At 40.3% G+C, this 27,822-nt stretch overlaps 1 protein-coding gene across 1 annotated transcript in view; it reads right to left on the reverse strand.

The window, feature by feature from the left end:
* DNAAF5 (dynein axonemal assembly factor 5) overlaps window positions 1–27,822 on the reverse strand; it is a 70,436-nt gene that overhangs the window by 14,590 nt on the left and 28,024 nt on the right. Inside the window, 6 exon segments of the mRNA XM_038762799.1 lie at window positions 1,753–1,903; window positions 8,418–8,565; window positions 16,920–17,088; window positions 19,542–19,685; window positions 25,418–25,630; window positions 26,783–27,015. Of these exon segments, the coding sequence (XP_038618727.1) occupies window positions 1,753–1,903; window positions 8,418–8,565; window positions 16,920–17,088; window positions 19,542–19,685; window positions 25,418–25,630; window positions 26,783–27,015 (1,058 nt within the window).

The following is a 27,822-nucleotide window of genomic DNA, read 5'->3' on the forward strand; positions in this document are numbered from 1 at the left end:
TGTACTATATCTACCCCAGTGTTGGACATCCAGTAAAAGCTTAGCAGAATTACCATTATTTACAGTAAAAGCGCAATCCCCTTCCTAGTGCATCCTTAGGTTCTTCTTTTACAAACTGCAGCTACCACTTTCCTCAATTTGAAACTGGCCTTCAGATTATGCTGAAAGAAGCACCTCATTCAAAATGGGACACCCAAAGTACAGGACAACACTCTCACTTCTGGCAGGGGGGCAGCAAGCGTTTAGTACAATTCTCTGCACACGGTAAGCGCTCAATAAATGAGATTGAATGAATGAATGGGAATGGTGACTCAGTCAATCAATGGCATTTATTGAGTGCTTACTGTGTACAGGGCACTGTTCTAAGTTCTTGGGAGAGTATAATACAGCAGTATTAATAGACACATTCTTTGTCCAAAACGAATGTGGTGAATGGAGCATACTCATAATAATTATGGTATTTGTTAAGCACTTACAAATTTGTGTATTTGTCATGCACTGAGCCTGGGGGTAGAGATAAGCCAATTGGGTTGAACACAGACCCTGTCCAGTTTCCACCCCCATTTTACAGATGAGGTAACTGAAGCACAGAGATGTGAAGTGACTTGCCCAAAGTCACACCCCCCCACAACCGCTGACTCCCAAGCCCGTGCTCTTTCCACTAAGCCACGCAGCTTCTAGACTAAATTCATTGAGAACAGGGCAAGTGTATACCAATTCTGTTCTATTATACTCTAACGAACACTTAGTACAGTGCTCTGCACAGAGTAAGTGCTCAATAAATCATCATCATCATCAATCGTATTTATTGAGTGCTTACTATGTGCAGAGCACTGTACTAAGCGCTTGGGAAGTACAAATTGGCAACATATAGAGACAGTCCCTACCCAACAGTGGGCTCAATAAATAAGACTGAGTGACTGCCTGAGAAGCAGTATGGTGTAGTAAATAGAGCACAGGTCTGGGAGTCGGAAGGTCATGGGTTCTAATCCTGATTCTGCCACTTCATTCATTCATTCAATCGTATTTACTGAGCGCTTACTGGGTGCAGAGCACTGTACTAAGCACTTGGGAAGTACAAGTCGGCAACACACAGAGATGGTCCCTACCCAACAACGGGACTTGTCTGCTGTGTGACTTTGGGCAAGTCACTTGACTTCTCTGTGTTTCAGTTACCTCTTCTGTAAAATGGGGATTGAGACTGTGAGCCCCACATGGGACATGGACTGTGTCCAACCCAATTTGCTTGTATCCACCCCAGCCCTTAGTACAGTACCTGGCACACAGAAAGTGCCAAATACCAAAATTATTATTATTATTGATCATCCCAGCTCTGTTGCCTGTCTGCTATGCGACTTTAGACAAGTCACTTAACTTCTCTGTGCCTCAGTTACCTCATCTGTAAAATGGGGATTAAGACTGGGATCATGTGGGACAGGGACTGTGTCTGAGTAGCTCGTATCTACCCCAGGGCTTAGTACAGAGGCTGGCACATAGTAAGCACCTAACAAATACCATAAAAAACCCACCCTGCATCTCACATGTAAAATCCATCCTTAAAATCTCATATTACTTGAGCCATTCTAATATTTACTTATGATTTGGAGTTTGGAGGAACAATTTGGGCTTTTTGGATATGATGAAAAAAATATTGGCAACCTACCTGTTCTGTTGTATTTACTTATGATTTGGAGTTTGGAGGAACAATTTGGGCTCTTTTGGATATGATGAAAAAAAAAATTGGCAACCTACCTGTTCTGTTGACAGCATCTCGCTGTAAATAAGGGCCCAAAGACACGAAACGGCTGTGGTTCGGATGGCACCTGCTGTTCTTCCAGCATGCCACTGCAGATTTGGAAGCAATATGTCTTTTATCACAGTCTCAAGGTATCCATGAAATTGTCTACAGTCAGAATGAGAAACAGAATAAGCAGAGTTGCTCTGAAGGGACGGTTTTAATTCAGAAACTTCACTTGAAAAAGTAGAACCTGATCATCATCATCATCAATCGTATTTATTGAGCGCTTACTATGTGCAGAGCACTGTACTAAGCGCTTGGGAAGTACAAATTGGCAACATATAGAGACAGTCCCTACCCAACAGTGGGCTCACAGTCTAAAAGGGGGAGACAGAGAACAAAACCAAACATACTAACAAAATAAAATAAATAGAATAGACATGTACAAGTAAAATAAATAAATAAATAAATAGAGTAATAAATATGTACAAACATATATACACCTGATGAATATGAAACAAAAATACTGAACTGTCCCAATGCACAAATTAGGTAAAAAAGCAAATCCTGATTGTAGCATCTGAGAACAAAATATTTCCAGCCTAAAAAAAAAATCTCCATTTTAAAGTGGGAGCAGAAATAGATCCTTAAATACAAAACCTGAAAATCGAAGAAGAGCTACGCACATTAAAAGGCTTGGAAAGGTATACATAATCCTTTGGTCTAGACTTCCTATTACGAGCCCATCGAAGGAAGGTAAATCACCACTCCAGGCCTTCCGGCCTGCAAAGTATATTGATGGAGAAATCCGCAGGGGCCAGGACTCATTCCAAGCCAGCTGAGTATGAAAATGGGGTTCGCTGTCTGTATTCAGTCATTCATTCAATTGTATTTATTGAGCGCTTACTGTGCACAGAGCACTGTACTAAGCACTTGGAAAGTACAATTCAGCAATAAAGGGAGACAATCCCAGCCCACACCGGGCTTACAGTCTAGAAGGGGGGAGACAGCGAGGGCTCCTGGTCTTTCATCCTGTCATTAGGCAATGGGCCTGCACTCCCCAGCCTCCAGTGCTTGCCGGGAGCGCTCGCCAGCCCTCCTCAGCCTGCTCTGCGCTCAATAAATACGATTGACGATGATGATGATGGTCTGGGAACACTTTGGTCAACCCATCCTGGCCTCTGCCTTTCCTGGAAAAGCAGTTCCAAATGGAGCCCGACCAAGAGGGAGCAATGTGCAACTGCCTGAGGAAATAAAAGGATAATCCATCACTAGTGGAAAGACCACGGGCTTGGGAGTCAGAGGACATTGGTTCTCATCCCAGCTCCACTACTTGTCTGCTGTGCGACCTTGGGCAAGTCACTTAACTTCTCTGCGCCTCAGTTATCTCACCTGTAAAACGGGGATTAAAAGTGTGAGCCCCATGTGGTACAACCTGATTACCCCCACGTCAATTAGAACAGTGCTTGGCGCATAGCAAGTGCTTAAACACCGTTATTATTATTAAATCGAAAGGGATATATCATAGAAGCACAAATATCATTTGGCAGTCCCCTCCCCGCTGGAAAGGGGTCATCCTGGAGTGATAAGAGATTGCAAGATACAATCTTAGGACTGAAACAGAGGGTTTCACACATTGCTCGAATCACGTATACACAGAGCCAACGTTTGAAAAATGGTGTGTTCTTATCGACTAAGCTACACTCTCCATTAAAAAGTTGACTTTTTTTGCTCTGTTCCATTTTCGGTTTTTATAGCTTTAAACATTTATAGAAAACTCAGATTAGCTTCCTAGACAGGATTTATATGTCTACTCCAGCAGATGGCACTTACGAATCAACAAAAGCAGATAGACAATTTATGAAAATACATTTTGTTTAACATGATATGATTTACAACTGCAATTAAGTTTTCCAGGGTGCTTTCATTTTTAGGCTGAGGGCTGTCATTTCCTGTAGAAAGATTTAAAGAGGAATTGTTAGTTTGACTTAAAACCTACTTCTCTTTCTTCAAGGTGGTCCACATTAAATGACCCCAAAGAAAAAGTCAGAGCTTCATGGTAATGTCTAAGCTTTCTGCCGAACCACAGTGGCTTACTCTTTGGGAATTTTTTCCCCCTAAAATGTCTTGCATTTAGCATCAGTGAGCCAAAGCAAGAATAATAAGAAAAAACGATTAGAAAAAGGAAGACTGTGGGCCACACAGGAGCTGCTTTAACAAGGTAAATCGGAACCTGTCAATCTGAATTGTTAAAATGTTGGAGAAGAAAAAAGGCAAATTACTTCTTAATCATGAGTTCTATTGTGTAAGGGAAAATGCACACCTGTTCATGTGAAGGGCTATCAACTCTAGATTGTCTTGTGCCTCCCCTAAAATGAGAAGTATGCTGAGTCAAAGGTCTAAACAAGCCCTCTCTAAAATTAAATGTAATAATTACAGCCTGCGTACTCTGTCAGATGAAAAAAAGCATATCAAGCTGGTAAATGACTCCTTCAAATTAAACTATTTGTTCCAGGCCCTAATGAAAGAAAAAAATCAGAGAAGTGCCATGTAGCAAAGCTGTAGTTCCCACAGGGTCTAATGCATTTTGCTGCTTGCAATTCTGCCATCTCTTCTGAATCTACACGGGTTTATGGTTTAGAGGGGCTACCTTTAGGCCCTGAATGGCCCCACCCAACCCTAGCATATGTTCAGTAAAGATAATAGCGTATGACAATGCTCTCCTACAAATTTCAGTCAATAATATTATAGAGAAAATACAAACTACTCCAGAATCAGGTGGAGTCATAGCAAAGTTGACTTAATGTATTCCATCCCCTATATAAATCTTGTCAATCCTTGGCCAAAATTTGGGCCCCTAGATTATGTGTTCTTTAAGAACAGCGTGGCTCATTGGAAAGAGCCCGGGCTTTGGAGTCAGAGGTCATGGGTTCAAATCCCGGCTCCGTCAATTGCCAGCTGTGCGACTTTGGGCAAGTCACTTAACTTCTCTGGGCCTCAGTTACCTCACCTGTAAAATGGGGGTTAAGACTGTGAAACCCACGCGGGACAACCTGATCATGTTGTAACCTCCCCAGCGCTTAAAACAGTGCTTTGCACATAGTAAGCGCTTAATAAATGCCATTGTTATTATTATTATTATTTAATGTCTGTGGGACCAAATTACTCTGGGTGAGTAAATTCTTCCTAAGGAATAAATTACTATGGAGCAAATGTTATAAAGCCCCTCGGTGCCGGGCAGAGGTCGGGAGGGGCCGACGATGATTACTCATTGACTAGGTAGAGGTTATAATAATAATAATAATGATGGCATTTATTAAGCGCTTACTATGTGCAAAGCACTGTTCTAAGCGCTGGGGAGGTTACAAGGTGATCAGGTTGTCCCATGGGGGGGCTCACGGTCTTCAACCCCATTTGACAGATGAGGGAACTGAGGCCCAGAGAAGTGAAGTGACTTGCCCAAAGTCACCCAGCTGACAAGTGGGGGAGCTGGGATTTGAACCCATTACCTCTGACTCCAAAGCCCAGGCTCTTTCCACTGAGCCACGCTGCTTCTCAAGCTGCTTCTGGTTATCTGCCTACAAGACTTTCTCCAAACAATGAAATTCTCCAATGCCCTGCTATGGGACAAGGAAGATTCAGATGCTGGTGGGATCAAATATTTCTTTCTGCATCAGATATTTACGAGACATCTATAAGACTGTGTTGAAAATACAATCGAGACTATTTCCTCTTGGCTGGGGCATCACAACACTATGTTAGGAAATATTTGGACAGTGTTAACAGCCATTGGAAAACGTTTAGTACATATTTGCTATTCTTTTTATTTTGTTAGTGATGTGCATATAGCTTTAATTCTATTTGTTCTGACGATTTTGACACCTGTCTGCATGTTTTGTTTTGTTGTCTGTCTCCCCGTTCTAGACTGTGAGCCTGTTGTTGGGTAGGGACCGTCTCTAAATGTTGCCGACTTGTACTTCCCAAGCGCTTAGTACAGTGTTCTGCACACAGTAAGCACTCAATAAATACGATTGAATGAATGAATGAATAAAGCATCTTGTTCTCTTTAGAATCATTTAGTCTGTAAAATGTAAGTAGTACAGCCTAGTGGAAAGAACACGGGCATGGGAGTCAGAAGGACCTGGGTTCTAATTCCGGCTCTGCCACTTGTCTTCTGTGTAACCTTGGGCAAGTCATCATCATCATCAATCGCAATTTATTGAGTGCTTACTATGTGCAGAGCACTGTACTAAGCGCTTGGGAAATACAAATTGGCAACACATAGAGACAGTCCCTACCCAACAGTGGGCTCACAGTATAAAAGGGATATGTACAAGTAAAATAAATAAATAAATAGAGTAACAAATATGTACAAACATATATACAGGTAGACATATATACAGGTAGACATGGATGTGGCGACAGTCACTTAACTTCTCTGGGCCTCAGCTCCCTCATCTGTAAAATGGGGACTAAGACTGTGAGTCCCAGGTGGGACCTGGACTACGTCCAATCTGATTAGCTTGGATCTACCCCAGCACTTAGTACAGTGCCTGGCACATAGTGAGTGTTTTAACAAATACCATTTAAAAAATACTATTAAAATCCCCCAACCTGAATTCTTAAATGTTCCCCACTCACCCTGATCTTGTAGGCTAGTGCTTCAGAGAGTATCCTGTTGCCAATGAATCAATGATCTTACTTGGCACAAGAGCTCAGAGTAGGAAAAAATCAAATACCAATAGGCTTCCCTCCACAGTCCTACTGCAAGAGCCCCTCATGATATTTGTCCCCCCTCAAAAGCCAAAAATCATTTCACTTAGGACTTTATGTTTACTTTTCCTGCTCTCATTTTCAACAGATAATTTCCCTATGGGAATTTCAATTATAGTGACCCTCGGTGTTGTTTAGTTAACTTTCTTCCCTGAGGAACTCGAGTAATATTGACAATAGAATGAATCTCTTCTAGCAGTCCAGCCCCACTTTGAAATCCGTCACTTGGCAGTGCTTAACTCTGCACTCAAATGGAGTTTCTTAATATGGCCCTGCAGGGCTTCTTCCCTTAGCTGCTCCTCTGAGAAAACCCAAAGGATATAATGGCTGAAAGATGTCAATGAACTGCTTTATTTTCATGATTTGAAGGTGTGGAGATGAATATGTGAAGAGCATTTCTTTTTAAATGGCATTTGTTAAGCGCTTACTGTGTTTCAAATACTGTTCTAAGCTCTGGAGTAGATACAAGTGAATTAGGTTGGAAACAGTCCCTGTCCTGCATAGTGCTCAAGAAGTGGGAGGGAGAATAGGAAAATTGAGGTATGGAGAGGTTAAGTGACTTGCCCAAGGTCACACAGCAAGTATTTGGCAGATCTGGGATTAGAACCCAGGTCCTCCAACTCCCAGATCTAGGCTCTTTCCACTAGGCCATGCTTCTCGCCGAACATTATCATAATCGGACCACTGGGTTAATCTATTTATCGTTCTATCTACGATGCCTGACAAAGTTCCATGTTAATATTGTTTTAGGGTACCTTGGAGTTTTTTCAGACAACCCAGGAAACAAAAGTTCCTCCAACACAGATTGGGCTGGCTAGATGCCCAAGTGCAGAAACATACCAGTATTAAACTCAGAAAGTTTGAAGAGGCAAATTATTTCCATACAAAGCTTTATAATACATTAAAAACAAAGAAGCACCTCTATCTGTGATTTCTTCAGCTATGAGGGGAAAAGTTCTAAGACTGTTGGACACCACAAATATTCAGTTGGAACGTCATGCCAACGGGAACCTAGAAATCCATAGAGAAATGCAAGGGTATCTTGCATTTAGTTATTGGGAAAGAAAATTATTATTTACAATTTTCTATATATGAAGATTAAGATAGCGCATCCTTTCTGCTAGTACTGCTAGTAAGGTCTAGAAATTCAAAATATGGTACCTAAGAAAAAAATATATTTGATCAAATTCTGTTCAAAATAATTAGTTGTAGCATGGTTCAAAAATTCATTTCAAGTGTCAATCTTCCCTTCATATAATTACAATTAATCACTCTCTAGATCCTAAAACCAAAATTTTTAATAGCTCAATTGCAATAAGTCTAAAATAATATTTTTGGTAGACTATAAAACCTATTTTGGGTTCACATTTAACAGTAAGGAAAAGTAACAATATCGCTTTGATTATGGTTTAAAAATGCCCAGAGCTATTACAAAATATATACAGCTAATACATAAACAATCCCCCGAAAGACTTAATACGTCCTAAAATGCCTTGAATTCAAATCAATCAATCAATCAATCGTATTTATTGAGCGCTTACTGTGTGCAGAGCACTGTACGAAGCATTTGGGAAGTACAAGCTGGCAACATATAGAGACAGTCCCTACCCAACAGTGGGCTCACAGTCTAGAAGGGGGAGATCATTTTTGGGTTTAGATTTAACGCTTGCATTGCTTTCAAACAGAATGACTGGTTCACCTTCAGCCATTCTAATTGTTTGCCGCATACACAGATTTAATAAAATACCCAGAAATAGCAAAACAATAACATTACCCTGGAAAGGCAATCAAATTGCTGTCTCACTTCTTGCAGTACTCAAAGGATAAAACAACCATCATGGCCTCGATCTAAGAATGAAATTGGATTTTGCCTGCTGTCCATAGGAAGTCAAAAAATCATACCTACCCTTGTGAGTTCACAGAATTGTTTGCTTTCAGCAGTATTTGTGATAAAACAGTGAAAAGCTTTAGGCGCATTTTTGGATCTTTGCTTGGCTGAAGACATGTCTTAAGAATGGAAATGAATTGATGAAGAGCTTCACTTAATACAGGACCTGGAAAACAAAAACAAATACCCTCAAAAACAAATCTTTTCTCCTCTCGGCTCCCAATTTGGGAATGTCCTTCCTTCTCAGTTTCATCCCTCCCTTCCTTCAGACCCTCTTAAAAAGGTGATCCTCCTATTCCTCATTCAGTAACTAACTTTCCCATCTTCTGAGTCATGCCATCATAGCAGCTGCCTTAGCATTCATAGCTGGATGTTGATTTATACATTTGTGCCTATTACGGATACTCTGTTCTTTTTCTGACCTGTGGCATATATGCCCATCTACTCCCTCTATAAAGCTGTATTTTTCTCGAGGACAGGGATCACACCCTTTTCTTCCTTTGACCATTCCTCAAGCGTTTAGTAGAGTGGGTCAGTTCACAATAGTCACTCAATAAAGTTGACACTGGAATTCTAATAACTGAATCCCAACGAACAACTCTATAAAATACTGCTTGTGTCAATATGTTTTCATTCCTACACTGCATCCACCCTTGCAAAGAAACCTAGAAAGAGGCATAAACGGTTTCCCCCTCAAAAATGTGCAAAAAACGGAAAGGTAGAGAGGCCATTATAGCCATGAAGAAAATAGTTGTGTAAAGTTTTCATTAGATTTTATTTATAACTTTTGGTTTACAATCATCCTACTTCATGTGCTGGTTTGATAAAAACTAGTCAAAATAACCTTATTATTAGTCAAAATAATACTTTTCCAAATATTGTCTCATAAAATTCACTAACAAAGTCAATAGCAATTTGAAACATTTTAAAAATGAAACCAAATCAGTGAATAGAATTTAACTGGTTTATTTTTTCCCCAAACAATTCTGAAACTTCCACAATTTTTCAGTGACCCTCTTAAATTTACCTACTGAATTTAGAAGTGCCTAACGAAAATTTTAGTAAACTTTAGTGGAGATTCCAGGCGATGGTAAAAACATTCAGTATCTGGAAATTCATTGTCTAAAGGTTGGACCAAAATAATCCCTGGTGTCTAGACTTGAACTGAAATGCACAATAACACAAGCCATAAAATATCCTGGTTTCTAAATCTCTGTGCCAATGAGTAAGGTTTTACTTCTATAACAAATAAGCATCACTCGAATATTAAAAACTTAAATGCAGTTAAAGCACCTTTTGATACAAGTTAGAGAATGAACAAAACAACAAAGGTTTTGTCTAAAGTACAGTATCTTACAAGAGTCAAATTCCTATAGAATGAAAAAAGTGAGGAACTAGGAGGGAGTAACCTCATTAAATTAGATGCTATGTGGGGGAATGAAAGGAAAATGAGAATTATGTTAAAAGGAGTTGCTGTATCCGGCAAGCCAGAAAGCATCGACAACAGGCTATCGCTACCATGGGTGAACGCCAAGTGTTTGCCCAGATCGTTTTGGATTTATTTTCTTTCTACACTCATACATCAGACAAAATGTCTAGAAATTCCTCCATCAGACAAGGAGAAGAACATCCAGTAATATCCAACTCCTCATATTTGCCGAAGAGTTATGATAAAATGTATGCATAAGGGGAAAAAAGGAGTTTCACAAAACCTGGCCAGACATTTTTCCCCTTAAATAAAAACTTTTTCCTAACCATGCACCTTACCTTTTACTATGTGACAAAAATTTGGCATGTAATATTATATACACTCAAGTAGCGGCTTTGAAATATAAGGGCTTTGGAGAAGAAACAGGATAAAAACTTTAACTTCCATAAAACTGCTTGGCGCAGGTTTACTCTTTTTCCTATGGCAAAGAATCAAAGCAAGATGGAAAATGGATGAAAAATTTTTTTTAAAAGGTAGATAAAAAAAGATTTCTGAATAGGTAAAAACGAATGTGCAGTTTTTTAAAAATTGATTCTTAAAAAAAGAGAATCATTTCAAACAATTGAAAGTGATATTGAACTTATGAATAAAATATTCTTCATGAGACGATAAGGCACTGAAATTTAATTCCATTAATGTACGGAAACAGACCCAGATCTACAGTGCCACAGCTTTCTTCTTGAAAAAACTCACATTAAGAAAAACTTGTATTCTAGTACACTTACACACTCTAGCTCTACTACAGCTTATAAACTGTTTCTTCCCACACCATGTTACGCTATATGCATATAACCTTGTATTGTCGTTCCCTGATTCCCTAGCAACATTCTGGCCAAAACGTGTAGTGGAAACACTTGTTATGGCAGAACCGACTGTAGTTATAGTAAAGAGATGGAAAAATGTTCTTCTATTTGTCCAACTGCTTGTGAGGACTTGGATGAATTGCCGATCCCCTTAGTATCTATTTCCTAGTCTGCCGATGGGGGAAAATAAGGTGTTAGGTAGATGCTTACAAGAACAGCTCTAAATCCACAATGAAAGAATTGTGATAAGTATAAGTTAGTTGGATGTTTATTTTGATATGTTCCAAGACAGAAGTCCTGATCTTCCCACCCAACCCCTGTCCTCCACAACTTTGCCATCACTGTAGGCAGCACCACTATTCTCTCTGTCTCACAACTCCATAACCTTGGTGTTATCCTCAATTCCTCTCTCTCTTTCAACACTCAATCTGTAACTAAATACTGTTGGCTCAACTATCACAACATCGCTAAAATCCATCTATCCTTTCCTCCCTCTAGCCAAACTGCTACCACCTTAATCCCAACACTTATCCTATCCTGCCTTGATTACTGTATCAACCTCCTTGCTGACCTCCCTGCCTCCTGCCTCTTCACCACTCCTGAACATACTTCACTCTGCTGCCCAGATTATTTCTCTAGAAAACTGTTCAGTCCATATTTCTCCACTCTTCAGGATCCTCCAGTGGTTGCCCACCCACCTCGACATTAAACAGAAACTCGTTACCACAGGCTATAAAGCACTCAATCACCTTGTCCCCTTCTATGATACCTCCCTGATTTCCTACTACAACCTAGTCTGCACACCTCTCTCCTCTAACATTAGAGAAGCAGCGTGGTGCAGTGGAAAGAGCTTGGGCTTTGGAGTCAGAGGTCATGGATTCAAATTCCACTCCGCCAACTGTCAGCTGTGTGACCTTGGGCAAGTCACTTCTCTGGGCCTCAGTTACCTCATCTGTAAAATGGGGATGAAGACTGTGAGCCCCCCCGTGGGACAACCTGATCACCTTGTAACCTCCCCAGCGCTTAGAACAGTGCTTTGCACATAGTAAGTGCTTAATAAATGCCATCATTATTATTATTATAACGCCAAACTACTCACTGTACCTCAATCTCTCATCCTTCTCAACCACATACCCATGTCCTGCCTTCGGCTTGGAATGCCCTCTTTGTATCTGACAGATGATCCCTCCCCCACTTTATTAAAAGTACACCTTCTCCAAGAGGCCTTCCCTGACTAAGCCCCCATTTCCTTTTCTCTCACCCCCTTCTACGTCACTCTCGCAATAGGATTTGCACCTTTTCATTCAATCATATTTATTGAGCGCTTACTGTGTGCAGAGCACTGCATTAATCCTTCCCTAAGCCCTACAGCACTTGCGTATCTATCCATAATTTTTTTATTTATATTAATGTCTGTCCCCCCTCTCCAGATTGTAAACTCATTGTGGGTAGAGAACATGTATACCAATTCTGTTATATTGTACTATCCCGAGAGATTAGAATAGTGCTCTGCACTCAGTAAGCATTCAATAAATGTCACTGACTAATTGTATTGTTATTATCAGAAAACAGTTTTAAACCTGTAACTTTTAAGCTACTGTGGAAACCCCAAAAATATCCAAAAGCAAAATTCTGTTAACACAGTTTGGTAAATAGATTCAGTATGAGAATAAGACTTGTAGAGGGACCAAATATGGAGAGTCAGAGGTTTGAAAGTTCCTAGACAGATGCACCAAAAATACATTTTGTGCTTGGGTCTGCTGATGGAACCAGATGTCTGCTTGAATATCACAACTTTTGGTAGCTGGTTAGTGCCCGATCATTAGAATTTTTTTAAATGAGGTAGAAGCATCATGGCCCAATGGAAAGAGTCCAGGCTTTGGAGTCACAAATTCTGGGTTCTAATCACAGCCACACCACTTGACTGCTGTGTGATCTGCACATGTTATTTAACTTCTCTGTGCCTCAGTTTCCTCATTCATAAAATAGGGATTCAATACCTGTTTTTCCTCCCCTCCCATGTGGGACAAGGACTGTGATGGTCTCTTTATATTTTATCTACCCCAGCACTTATCATAGTTCTTGGCAATAACGTATCGTGGTTCTTAACAAATACTGGAATTATTCTCATTTATCTTCTTATCAATCATATTTATTGAGCACTTACTGTGTGCAGGGCACTGTACTACGTGAATGGGAAAGTGTAACACAACAATATACGGACACAATCTCTGCCCGCAGTGGGTTTACAGTCTAGCAGGGAAGACAGACATAAAGAAAAAATTAATAAATTATGGATAAGTTCTGTGAGGCTGGGGGTGGTGAATCAAGGGAACAAGTCAGGATGACACAGATGGGAGTGGGAAAAGAGGAAATGAGAGCTTGGTCAGGGAAGGCCTTTAGGAGAAGATGTGCCTTCAATAAGGCTTTGAAGGTGGGGAGATTAATTGATATGAGGAGGGAGAGTGTTCCAAGCCAGAGGTAGGATGTGGGCTAAAGATCGGCAGTGAGATAGACTAGATCAAGGAACAGTAAGTAGGTCGGCATTACAGGAATGAAGTCTGAGGGCTGGGTTGTAGTGGAAGAGTAGCGAGGTGTGGTAGGAGGGTTTAAAGTGATTGTTTTAAAGCCCATGTAAAGCAGTTTGTTTGAGGCGGAGGTGGATGGGGAAACCACTGGAGGTTCTTGAGGAGTGCAGAAACATGAACATTTTTGTAGAAAAATGATCTGCGCAGCAGCGTGAAGTATGGTCAGAGTGGCGAGAGACAGGAGGCAGGAAGCTAATGCAGTAATCAAGGCGGGATATCATAAGTACTTGGATTAATGTGATAGCTTAAATGGAGAGGGAACAACCACTTTAACGATATTGTGAAGGTTGATCCAACAGGATTTAGTGATAGATTGAATGCGTGGGTTAAAGTAGAAAGAGGAGTCAAAGATAATGCCAAGGCTTGTGAGACAGGAAGGATGGTGATGGGAAAGTCAGGGGAAGTACAGGGTTTGGGTGGGAAGATAAGGAGTTCTGTTTTGGACATGCTAGGTTTGAGGTGATGGGAGGACATCCAAGTAGTGATGTCTTGAAGGCACGAGGAAATACAAGATTGCAAAGAAAGTGAGAGATCAGGACTAAAGATGGAGATTTGAGAATCAACTGCCTGGAGGTGGTAGTTGAAACCAAGGGACAGAATGAGTTCTCCAAGGGCGTGGGTGTGGATGGAGAATAAAAGGGAACCCAGAACAGATCCCTGAGGGTCCCCCACAGCTAGGGAGTGGGAGGCAGAGGAGGAGCCTATGAAGGAGACTGAGAATAAGGGTGAAAAGATGCGGAAATTCCTACTCTGTTCCACCCCTCTTCTCACCAACTGACTTTTGGTTGAATATCTATTAATTATGAATGGAAGACTAAAGAAAACCCATGTATTGGAAATTGAAAGGTTTCTATTGTCAAAAGACTTTAGATTAGTAAAAGCCTCTGATATATGGTATTTACTAGCATAGTTGCCCCACCCAGATTTTTAAACAGCAAATAAGGCTTACATTTTATTTCACATAATTGTAACCAATGATTGCAGGGTGTGTGAAAGAGAGAAGAATGAGAGCACGACATAGTGTGGAGTTAATTAAAACTGCAGTGAGGCAGGGAAGGAGGAGGATGAACGTGTGAACAATGGTTTCTAAAAATCCTCCATATCTTGATTTTCCAATTTGAAAAATGGGGATAACTGTAATTTATAACCTCTCTCACAGGGTTGCTGGAAGACAATCTGGTAAAAATGCATGCGAAAGTATTTTGGGAGGTAGTATGTCCTCCTGGAAAGAGCAGGAGCCTATCAGTCAGGATGCTGTACTTTGTGATCTTGGCCAAAATCTCTTAACCTGCCTGTTTTCTCATTTCCAAAATAGATATAAGATATTTGTTCTCCTCAACGCTTAGACTGTAAGCTCCATGTGGAACAGGGACTGGATCTGATTTTAATGTCTTGCAGTGCTTGGCCTGAAGCACTTTACGATTGTTAATACTGAAATGTTTAATTCTGTAATGCAGATAATAATATGTTGCTAGGTCTCAAACCTTTTCTCCAAGGTCTATCCGCACTAGGAAGAAACACTCAACTCCTGTGTGAACTGCTGAAGGCAAAGAAAGAAAGGAGTGGGGGTGGGAGGGTGAAGAGAGAAAAGGGACATAAAATGCTTGTGCATATTTTCATGTGAATCACAGAGTAAGTTCAAAACAGGTGCATCCAAAAGTCAAAACAAAAAGCATCAATTTTTCTAGCAAAATCTATGTTACGTCTGTAAGACAGCCTTTAGATCTTTCAACTGAATGTCTCTATTTTTCTTTCTTCTTAAGCTTGATCTTTTTCTAGGCTCTTCTCCGTTTTTTTCCACAATGTTCTGAAACCACTGATTTCCAGGTCTGAGCTTGCCTAAAAGAAGACTGGGATAGGCCAGATTCTGGATCAAAAATCCAGAATCCAGGTCCTGGGTTATCAACAGCTGTTTGATGGTGTCATGGACAGGAGGGATCTTATAAGTAATAATAATAATAATAATGGCATTTGTTAAGCGCTTACTATGTGCAGAGCACTGTTCTAAGCGCTGGGGGTGGATACAAGGTGATCAAGTTGTCCCACATGGGGCTCACAGTCTTAATCCCCATTTTACAGATGAGGTAACTGAGGCTCAGAGAAGTTAAGTGACTTGCCCAAGGTCACACAGCAGACATGTGGGAGAGCCGGAATTCGAACCCATGACCTCTGACTCCAAAGCCCGTGTTCTTCTCCACTGAGCCACGCTGCTCCTCTGTAAAGTAAAGTAAAGCCTCCTTCCTCCACACAAATAATTTTCTAGTGTTGGTGCTTCTTTAACTGCTGTGATTGTTAATATTTACTGAATATATATAATTTCTCCCATTATCTACACTGTATGTTATTTATATATTATAAATTACCCATTCATTTATATTAATTTCTTTCTCCCCCACCCCCAAAACTGCTATCTCATTTATGGGCAGGGAACATGTTCACTAACTCTGTTGCACTGTACTCTCCCAAGAGCTTAGTGCAGAGTTCTGTACAAAGTAAGTGCTCAATAAATGCCACTGATTGATTGATTGAAGTGTGTACTCTTTTCCTTTGGGACCCCAAAAGAAAGTCTTGAGGCTTTTCCTTTTCCAAAGTATAATGATTTGCTTTCATTTTACCTAAAGCAAAAAATGGGACTCTAAAATGATGCTTTACCTACATGTACCTTTTTAGGGTGGCAAGGGGGTTTTCCATCATTCGAACTGCAAAGCCATATAGAGTAGGGAAATCAATTTGGGGGCAGGGGCTTTAGTGAGACGCTTTTGTTCAAAAAGTACACCCCTTTTATGTAATTTGACCCCAAAAGACAATACAACTTAAATTTTTTTTGGCAGTTTTACACGGTCAAGTAAAGGGGATACATCGAATAATTAAGTGCCAGGCACTTAATGAAAACACAGGACTGGGGTTTGGTGATTTCATCAAGAAACTCAAATTTAAAGTAGCACAAAGATTGGGAGAGATGTCCTGCTGTACCCTAGACTCCTCACAATATCGACATCCTCTAGACTGTAAGGTTCCTTGTGGGCAGGGAACATGTTTCTGTTGTATTGTACTCTCCCAAGTACTTAGTACAGTGGTTTGCACAGTAGGTGCTTAAACAAACAAAAAAAAACCCCTGATTAACTAATGCATTTGGTGAATTTTAAAACCCTACCAATCAAAATCTCTCTCTAACATTAACCATGCATATCAGTAACATATTTTTAAAAGAACAATTACGTTATTCCCAAATTTCAAACTAATTTACCTAACCAACCAAATGCTTCTGTTTCATTAAAGCCAGCAAAAATGGGCATTCTACATTTTTTCCTATTAGATTGGTTCTTTCTCAGAAATAATTTAAGGAAGGTTTGGGGCACTCTCACAGATCTTGCAACCCAAATAAAGGAGAACAGGAAAATTCCTGGTATTACTGAGATTAAGAAATAAGATGTTATTGAGCGCTTACTGAGTGCAAAGCCCTGTACTAAGCGTTTGGCAGAGTACACTACAACAACAAACACATTCCCTGCCCACAACGAGCTTCTTCCCATTTGCCAGTGTGCATTCCGGGCAACTCTTTTTATAATAATGATTATATTATAATATATTAATAACTCTATTCACATTCTCACCACTCACCACTTCAAGTGGGCCTTACCTGACTGAGTGGCGACTACTTCAAACTGCGACAGCTCCACTGAGTAACAGTTCCAGTGATCATGTGATGAAGACAACCATTCCATAAGCTGATGTATATGTTGTCTATAGAGATCCAGAGTGCCATCCATCTTCTGCGCCACAGCTAATGACGTCATTGTCTCCTGAACCTGGTGGTTAAAAATCGAGGTGTGGAATAGATCCAGTTTACAAGACTAAGAAACTTCTCTGCAGAAATATCAATTGTTTTTCTTTTTCTAAACGTTCAAACATTAGGCACCTGAGATATCTCTGGGACAACTACGTGACTAGTAAATACAGTCAAGATGGTAATGAGGCTGATTTGCCTTTTCCATTTCCAGCCTTACGTGGGAAGTCTGCTTGTTTTGTTTTATGGTATTTGTTAAGTGCTTACTATGTGCCAGGCACTGTTCTAAGCGCTGGGGTAGATACAAGCTAATCAGGTTGGACACAGACCGTATCCCACATGGAGCTCACAGTCTTAATTCCCATTTTACAGATGGGGTAACTGAGGCACAGTAAAGTGACTTGTCCAAGGTCGCAGAGGAAATAAGTGGCAGAGCCAGCATTAGAACCCAAGTCCTGACTTCTGGGCCCGTGCTCTATCCATTAGGCCACGCTGCCTGTATGACTTCACATGGGACAGCCAGGAAGGGGTTGGGAAATCACAATAGGAGTCAAGAGCAAGAGTGTAAGAGAAACATCCCTCCTCTCTTCACTCTACACCCTGACCCAAGCAATACTGTACATGGTCAGAGTGGACCTTACTTAATTTATCTGCAGATGGTGACTTTGCTTACGTGCGAAGCCGATGGGAAAGGGGTGGGATTGGTGAAAACGGAATTACAATCAAACTGCTGCACCGTTGGTCAATCCCTCAAGAGCCTACATTTTTATGTAATTAATTTTGGCAACAGATAGTTGTTTTCTGGCACCATGAGGTATCGGACAATCAGCATATTCTGCCTACCGGGTACTTGTGCCCTCCCCCAGATTGGACTCAGTTGGGGTCTAGCACTTAGAACAGAGCTTGGCACATAGTAAGCAATTAACAAGTATCATTACTATTATTATATCACTAGTGGGTTCATTTTAGAAGACTATTCCAGGAAAGCCACTTTGTGCCATGTATATCTAAAGAATTTTACATTACTTCTTGCCATACATGCGGTGTCTTCCCTGAAAAAGAGTTGCCCAGAATGCACACTGGCAAATGGGAAGAAGCTCGTTGTGGGCAGGGAATGTGTTTGTTTGTTTGTTGTAGTGTACTCTCCCAAGCGTTTATTACAGGGCTTTGCACTCAGTAAGCACTCAATAAATACGACTGAATGAATGAAAGGAAAGTATCTTTCCCCACGGTCATGGATAGAAAAATCAGTTGTTCCAAAAAAACAAGCGGGATATTGATCTCTAAACAGTCCACATCATCTGACACAGTACAGAGCAGTGAACTGCAGATAAACTAAATGTCATCATCTAGTCATAGTGTGAAATTGTATTTTCTTCACTTCACTATTTCAACCTTCCAGAACGCAAAGCTAAAATAACTTTGCAGCCGGTTTCAAGCAACAAACTAGATATACCCAAATGATAGAGTAGGCTGCGTCTAACCTGTGTCTTCTGCTCCTTTTCCCCATCAACTCTTTCTGTTCCCCAGGGCTTGAAAAACAGTAGGAAGTACTCAAGATTCCCTTATGGTAAACTTCTTGGTGGCCTTACCAGTCTGTTTTTCAGCCCGGCCCCTTAATTTGAAGGTTGTTCCGACTTCCTCCTTCCATTGCTTCTAGGCATCGTATATTCCAAGGGCCTATCTTTTGCCAGTATTTATGGCCCTAACAGTGACAGCTTGTCTCTTAAGACATATGCCCATCGGAAAGGTTACTTTTAAAGAAAGTCTTCACAGGCATCAAAATGGGGGAAGGAGGGAATTGAGATTCCTAAAATACAAATTTCTACTGGGACACAGTAGGTTTCATAATGTTTATGGGCAAATCTTGTTCTGACATATGGTAATAGCAAAGGTTAGTCATGGTGCACTGGAAACAACCTGGTTTCATTCACGCATTTGAGTCTGAACAAAAACTGGAGGTGGAAGAGAGGCGGGGGATGAAATCTTATTTCAAAGATCCCTCTCGATCCTGCAATCCTGATGATAATCCAGAGGTCAGTGTCTTCACCGATTTTACTGGAGGGCATTCAAAGAGACATGTTGCAAAATAGTCTGGTATAACTGGGTGGCAGATGAGTTGGGTAAAGAACAATATAATTTTCAAACATCAACATAAACTCAAAGAAAAATAATGAATTTGATTTTTGCCTGCCTATCTTGCAAAGTAGTCCTTGTGCTTAGAAACTACAATAAATTGAGAGTTGGAGTCTCTAAAAATTCCCTATTTCCCCTACGGCCACAAAATGAGTGACTCATTCCAGGAGTTCTAAATTCTTTAATCTTTGCTAGTCGGTTCAGGTGTGCCTCAGGCTTGAAATTCAGGGGCACGAAAGATTTATAGTAGTTACATTTCATTTAAACAAATGATCATCTTTCTTAAAGTAAGGTTCATAATTTCACAAAGAAATGGGAATAGTTTTCAATTAGCCATACCTTTTCATGAAGGCTTGCAGCCCCAGGGATTGCCATTATTGTCACTAAAACTTCCATGAGCTGTAAGCTGGCCTCTGTGCAGTCTTCTTTTCCCACTTTAATTAAAGCTTCAACGCAACAAAGCAACTGCTCCATGTAAAGAACCTACCAAATGAAAGTTTGGAAGGGTTAAAATCGGTTCCTAACAAATATAAATGCCAGATGGCAGTTCACTCCTGACTTTAAATGTTAAAAATTGAAGAAACCTTTGAGGATTTTCTTCAAAAAAAAAAAGTACCAGTACACTTTTTTTTTCAACCAGTTCAAAGCTTTCACCTCATTTACCAACGTCAATCGGTGATGGCATTGAACAATAGTAGCCTGATCAATTACAGACGGTGCTCCGGTAAAGGGATGAAATGGGAGATTTTTCTCAAGACTTTCTGCCCAATCCCTTTCCAAGGTGATTTTTGGAAATGTCAAATGAGCCAGATCTTACCCATATGATAAAGATTCCCAATATAGGTCATACTCCTTTTTTCGAACAAACCTGTTCATTATCCTCAACTGACTTGTTTTAGGCTCAACCTAGTTCCTCATACACCCTGATCCAAGCTAATGTGATCTGCTGAATTACTGTAAACTTTCCAGGAAAGATCATATACAAAGAAAAAGATGTATTCTTTTAAAGTACACCAATCCATTACATTCTGAAAGTTCCTTTTAGATATCTGTTTGTATATGCAAATAGCATATTTCCTTTCAATTTCTGAACTGCTCATCATTAAGAATATAACTTCACTTTTCTGAAGTGGAATTACATATTTTCTGTTTTAAATTCTATACGGTTTCCCTAGTCGCTTTAAAACAAAAAGTTGTAATCACTGAATTTTTCAATGTCTAGAAAGGTAAGGTCTGGCAGGGCTGAGATAAAATATTTAGGAGTAAAGGTTTATGGTGAATAGTGTAAAATACATCTCCTCTCTAGAGAAGATTATGATATTCAAGAATCCTAATGCAGAGCATTATCATATATTACAGGGCAGCTATATTCATTTTCTTTCATTTTATTTTTGCTCTCCAGCCTGATTTGTAGTGCAATATTTACGCATAAGGAGATCATTTTTTATTATGGCACATATGTGGAAAGCAATTATTTTTATTTAAAAATAAATGAGCTATATTTGTTATCATGAAAGTTCCTTATTTCAGTGACTTGTCACTAAACTACACATTTCAGAGAAAAGGATCAAGTTCCTTTCAGCTAAGCTCCAGGTGCAAAATTTGGTACAAGACACCTGGGAAATACTTTTCTCCAAAAGCCTAAGCTTCTAGCTAATCACAAAGGACAATTTCAAATTATGCATTCAGTTGGAAATGTACAACTACAAGTTCTTTAGGGGTTGACTGTCTTTTAGGGATTCATTCAATTGTATTTATTGAGCGCTTACTCTGTGCTGAGCACTGTACTAAGCGCTGAATTCTGTCCAGTATTTTTGTTAAAAGAACCTTATCATTCCCTGTCATTACCATTTGAAGAGTTGTTAAAATATATTCCTTCCCAAATTATAGTAAATGATGATGATGGTGTTTGTTAAGCGCTTACTCTGTGCCAAGCACTGTTCTAAGTGCTGGGGTAGATACAAGGTAATCAGGTTGTCCCACATGGGGCTCACAGCCTTAATCCCCATTTTACAGATGAGGAAACTGAGGCACCGAAAAGTTAAGTGACTTGCCCAAAGTCACACAGCTGACAAATGAATCTATTCTGCATGAAGTCATTTTCGTTATTTAAAAAGTCTTATAAAAGACTGGATATTTGAGTCCTAAATCCTAGCTCTATAGCAGAATGGCGTTTTGAAAAGCAATCATGAGGAATCTGAATAGTTCTTGCTATGTTTGATTTAATTGGGCCAAATATGTATTCTCTACATCCCTTTTAGCTGCTCGGTGCTGAAACATAGTTATATACTAGAGTGATAAATTCAAAGCAATTTTGAGGGGAATTTTTTTTTAGCATGCGAATAATATAAACGTGACTCCTAGGGAGCTCTCTGTATCATGCACTTAAAATTTATCTAGTGAATTATTTAGTGGTTAATTCAGGAAACTGAGAGCCATGACTTTTTTGCCCCCTTATCTCAGATGGGCAACTACATTAATTTCTGATCTAGCAGCACTGTGATAAGCATTGACTTCATTAGGGTAAATATTGAAGAATGAAAACGAAGACAAGGAAAGCACATTTTTACAGCTATTAAGTTTGTGGATATTTGGGTATATGCAAATGTACATGAAATGTTGATTTTATATGAAGTATAAATGAGTAGAGAGACCCTCCTATATTACAAGCAATCTAGTGGAAAAAAGGGGTGTGTATGTAAGTTGGCCAAGAGTAATTTGTTAAACAGAATAATGGTAAAATCAAGATTTAATCAATATTACAAACGGGAAAGAATACCAACACAGAGAGACAAAGACTGCGATTTGCAAAATGATACTTAACATAATTCTCTCTAGATACCTGGCAGGCGGGTGGGGAGGGGAGAGAGAAAGAGTGTGAGTGTGTGTGTGTGCGTGTGTAGAGCTGTCCTTTGCATTCGAAGGAGACATCCTCGCCCACATCCCATCTCTGGCCTGCTACTCCCTTCCCCTTCATATCTAACACACAATCACTCTCCCCACCTTCAAACCCTTATTAAAAATCACATCTCTTGCAAAAGGTCTTCCCCAACTAAGCCCCCATTTTTCCTACTCCCTCTCTCTTCTGTATCACTCTTGCACTTGGATTTGAAGCCTTTTTCACTCCTTCCTCAGCTCCACAGCACTTAACACACCCTCAATTTGTCTTCCCCCCTAGACTTTAAACTCCTTTTGGGCAGGGAATAGGTCTACCGATTCTGTTATGATGTACTCACCCAAGCACTTGGGACAGCGCTCTGCACATGGTCAATGCTCAATAAATACCACTGATTAACTGACTGATTGACACTCCCCTGATGGTGAAGTTCACCTGTGAGTGTGTGTGCATGTGCAGGAAAAGGCCAAAGAGGTATCCACAGCCTTGGAAACATCTTTGCACACAAAAAGGTTGTCCTTTGGGTTGTCATGCTTAATGTCTGCAGCATTTGGTGCTGTTTTCTAATAATAATTAATACGAATTATGGCATTTGTTAAGCACTTACTATGTGCCAGAAGCTGTACTAAGCAATTTGGGTTGGACACAGTCGCTGTCCCACATGGGGCCCATGGTCTCAATCCCCCTTTTACAGATGAGGTAACTGAGGCCCTGAGAAGTGAAGTGACTTGCCCAAGGTCACAACAGCAGACAAGTGGCAGAGCAGGGATTAGAACCCATGACCTTCTCCCAGGCACATGCTCTGGCCTCTCTATTTTCTCTTTTGCCTCTTTGTCTTTTGGCAAACCTAAGAGGTTAAAGCTGCAATGCTTGGCTGCCTGACTACAAATGACAATGGGAGACAACATGGGCCTGGGAATCAGAGGACATGGGTTTAATCCCAGTTTTGCCATTTGCCTGATGTGTGACTTTGGACAAATCATTCAACTTATCGATACCTCAGTTTCCTCATCTGTAAAATGGGGATAAAATACCTGTTCTCATTCCTCCTTAGACTGCAAGCCCCATGTGGGACAGAGAATATAATAATAATAATGGCACTTATTAAGTGCTTATTTTGTGCAAAGCACTGTTCTAAGAGCTGGGGAGGTTACAAGGCGATCGGGTTGTCCCACAGCGGGCTCACAGTCTTAATCCCCATTTTACAGATGAGTAACTGAGGCCCAGAGAAGTTAAGTGACTTGCCCAAAGTCACACAGCTGACAATTGGCAGAGCCGGAATTTGAACCCTCTGACTCCAAAACCCGTGCTCTTTCCACTGAGCCATGCTGCTTCTCCTAATATGGCTGATCGGATTATAATGTATCTACCCCATTAATTAGTATAGTGTTTACCACACAGTAAATGCATAACAAATGAAAGTACTGCCATTATTAGCCGTTAATATTATTACTAGAAGTAATAGTAGTATTACAACTGCCATAAGCCTAGGGCTTTTACTTGAAGAAGAGGGTGAAAAATGATTTAGACTGAAATAACCCCAAATTACCTCACCCTAGCTTCCTGTACTTCAGTTATAGCTTAAGCAGAGAGAAAATGACCTACCCATATGTAAAAATGTCTTCCAGCACAGACCAAACCAAAAGAGATTAGGGAGCAGAAAAGGAGAGCAGGGTAAACTCTGGCTTCCCCCTGAGTAATTCCAGAGGAAAACTCAGCTTCACTCAGAGGAAGGGTGGAGTTGTTCCACTATTAGTAGGGAGGCAAGCTCTCAATGGCTTCTGGGTGGTGAGGGCAAATTAACTCCTTTGCACCCTGGTCATTTATAATTTTCCTTGTCCTTTCCTTCCTTTTATTTCTTTTATAGCCAGGCCTGTTTAAAGGTTTTCAGAGCACACTACTTTGGTTACGACCTCACGATCTCATACACTTTCAAAATGTTGACATCAATATTGGCCTTTATTCTTCCCTTGCGATGCTAGGGTAATGTGCACAAACAGGTGGGAGTGTCATGATTTTTGGGAGCAGGATTCCTCCACCTGAGGAACCAAGGCAAAGTCCTGACTTCTGCTGTGATGGCAGATGGGGACTTTCTTTCTTTCTATCTCTCTTTTTTTCCCTCTCTCTCTCTGTTTCTCTCTCTCTCTCTCTTCTCTCCCTGCTCCCCCAACCTTTAACCATCTTCTTTCTTTAGCAATCACCACCTTAGATGTCCTGGCTCATTTGGGGCTGAGCATGACGGGTGTTCTATGAAAATGTCAGAAATTCACTTTACTTACATGGCCCCAGAGCAAGCTACCATGGCGGGCCTAGATCAATTAGCCTCTGCCTGAGTGGTGGAGATAATAACAGTAACAACAATGGTATTTGTTAAGCGCTTACTATGTGCCAAGCACTGTACCCAATTTGTACTTCCCAAGCGCTTAGTACAGTGCTCTGCACATAGTAAGCGCTCAATAAATACGATTGATGATGATGATTGATGATGTACCAACCGCTGGGGTGGATACAAGCAAAGTGGGTTAGAGTCCCTGTCCCACGGAGGGCTCACAGTTTCGATCCCCATTTTACAGATGAGATAACTGAGGCCCAGAGAAGTGAAGTGACTTGCCCAAGGTCACACAGCAGACAAGCGGTGGAGCCAGGATAGAGGTTGGTAGAGCCCTGGCACAACTGGCACATCCTGGGCTGGGATGACGGTGGGAGCACCACTACTCCCACAGCCTTCTCTCTCCAGAGCTGTTCCCTGTCATTAGGCAGGTGCTTTTTTGTTTTGTTTTTTAACTAGTTGTACTCCAAGAACACAGAAGTCTTTTTAAAACTCTTACAGCAACTTCTATTCCTTTTGGTAACCTGGTGAAAACAATCTGTTGAGAAAAATGATAACACAAGGAAACCTTGAAGAATTCCCCATTGACTCTTCATTTAGGGTAATTAACGTGGACTACTGCGTATATGGCTATTGGGATATGAGGTACATTAGCCAATCTAGACTAGAGGTTTAGGTTCGGGTTAATCCAAAAAAATGTAAAACTCTTACAGCAACCGAGGTAAAGCTAATATCCTTGTGTGATGTTCCTTGGGTGCTTCCTTTGAATGCAGTTCCCAACAGTGTCAAAGAAATAAGAAAATGAGGGGATAAGAACCAGGACACTGGACTGATGTAAACTTAAAATTACTAATGGGACTTTATTTTCTACTGATTAAAATTACTGAGCATCTCAAACTGACAAGATGGAAAAAATATCCACATATAATTTGTATAAAACATCAGCTGCTTACCTCTGCCATTTCTCCCAGATTTCCCCTTTAATCTTACCTCCTCAGAGCCTTGACAAATTTGTGTCTGTGAGAGTGTGTTGGCAATGCTATTTATATGAAGTTTAAGGTCTTCTCTAGAGCATCCTCTAATAACTGCAGCAAGGACCATGAGATTCGGAGGAAGGGGTGATTTCTTCAGCCCCGCTAAGATTAACTTCAAAAACACCTCAGGATTGACAAATGTTCCAATCAGTTCCGCTGATTTTGCACACTGAAAGAGGAAACAAATTGAAAACTAAAGGATTATTTTAAAAACACAAAGACCTCACCCTAAAGGCCTTACTCCTAAGGCTGTTAGGTGTTTCTTTAAACAACGGCCTTTTCCCTTTAATCAGAAATGAAAAAATAAAGTGTTAACACTTTGTGTTTTTAAAGTTTATGCTATGGAATATGGGTAGTACTTTCCCTCATGATAAAATCCATAGGAAAAAGTTTTATGTACAGAAACAGGCTCAAGAAGGCTCAGGATAAAGTCACATAAGTAACTCTACTTAAACCACACTGAAATAAGGCAACATTTTCCCTTCTACCTTTACATAACTCAGTTCCCATAGTCTGGAACAACCTGCCACCTCCAAACTCACCCCTATTGTAGCTCTCCCCCACTTCAAAGCTAGCATCCTGCCACCTCCAAAAAACTTTCCCTGATGAACTCATTCATTCATTCAATCGTATTTATTGAGCGCTTACTGTGTGCAGAGCACTGTACTAAGCGCTTGGGAAGTACAAGTTGGCAACATATAGGATGGCCCCTACCCAACAGCGGGCTCACAACACCTCAGTTATCCCAACCCAACACTCATGGATTACATGTTTATCCTCTGCATTTATGAATGTGTGCATATTTTTACGTATCTGCAGATATTTTTATATATAGTCAGTTATTTATTCAGCTATTCCACTCTTATATATTTGTGCTATTTCCAGCAATGGGTTTGTCCTTCCTCCTACTCCCACTCTCTTAAACCAATGCTTGTCTGTCTTCCTCATTAGACTATATGCCCCTTGAGGGCTGAGTACGTAGTCCTTGCATCTGTTGGACTCGCCAGAAGGATTAGTAGAGTGTTTAGCACTCAGTGGGTGCTCAATAACTACCACTGATTGATTGTGAGCCCGCTGTTGGGTAGGGACCATCTCTGTATGTTGCAAACTTGTACTTCCCAAGCGCTTAGTACAGTGCTCTGCACACACTGAGCGCTCAATAAATACGATAGAATGAATGAATGAGTCAAAGGAGCGTCTCAGTTGGAGTTGTAAGTAGAACTCCTAGGAGTATGATTAAAAATAGAGACTCCGGAATGGCACTACTAAAATTGGAAATTAAACAATAGAAAGTCGATAATAAAACAAAAAATTAACTTACACTGCTTACAACAACCTTTTCCTCATCTGAGCATGCCCGGTATAAGGTTCTGAGCACTATTTCTAAGTGCTGGGTAATATGATCTTCTGCATGTAGTAATAAAACAGTCAGAAGTTGTGCTGCTTTTACTCTGGTTCCTGCTACCCAGTCGGTTATATCATGACAGATAGCTGGAAGAATCTTGGAGAGATTTCTGAAAACAAGTTCTCTACATCCCAATCCTGGGCGAATTACTGGAAAAAAAGAACATCACACACACACAGCCATGAATAAAATTCAGAAGAAATAATAATAATACATTTCAAAATAACTTTTTTTCTTTCCATATTGGGGGCTTAACATTATGGTAGTTAAGCAAGCACAATTGGGTGCTTGCTGGAACCTATACTTGGATATCAATACAGCCAATGAGAAAGGAGGAAAAGTTGCCTTTGCAGTTCATTTCCCATGTGTTTCTTCCAATGTTATCTAACACTCCTAGAAAATCAAAATTAGGATGTCATAAGTTTTGCTTTCAGATAAATATGTAAATGATTATTTGGAAAACACAAAGGCTTTTTTTCTTCTAAGGTGTTTCTTTAAACAATGGCCTTTCCCCTTACTCAGAAATGAAAAAATACAAATGGGAAAATCTTAACAAATTTGTGTCTTTAAAGTTTATGCTACGGTATATGGGTACTACATTGTCTCACGAACAGAGAGAATGTGATACACGAATTTCAATGTGAATTTTAGTACATTTGATGGAGAGTAGATGTTGGTCCCAAGGGCCCTATTTTAAAGAGAAGCAGCTTGATCTAGAGGATAGAGCAGAGGCCTGGGGTTCTAATCCTGACTCTGCCATTTGTCTGCTCTGTGCCCTTGGGCAAGGCAAGTCACTTCATCCCCATTTTACAGATAACTGAGGTACAGAGAATTTAAGACTGTGAGCCCCATGTGGGCTATGTATGGACTGTGTCCAACCTGATTTTCCTTTAACACAGTGCTTAGTACAATGCCTGGCACGTAGCTTATAATAAAAAGCTAAAAAAAAAGAGCAT

Source organism: Tachyglossus aculeatus, chromosome 21 (genome assembly GCF_015852505.1).
Source record: "Tachyglossus aculeatus isolate mTacAcu1 chromosome 21, mTacAcu1.pri, whole genome shotgun sequence".
NCBI classification, from domain to species: domain Eukaryota; kingdom Metazoa; phylum Chordata; class Mammalia; order Monotremata; family Tachyglossidae; genus Tachyglossus; species Tachyglossus aculeatus.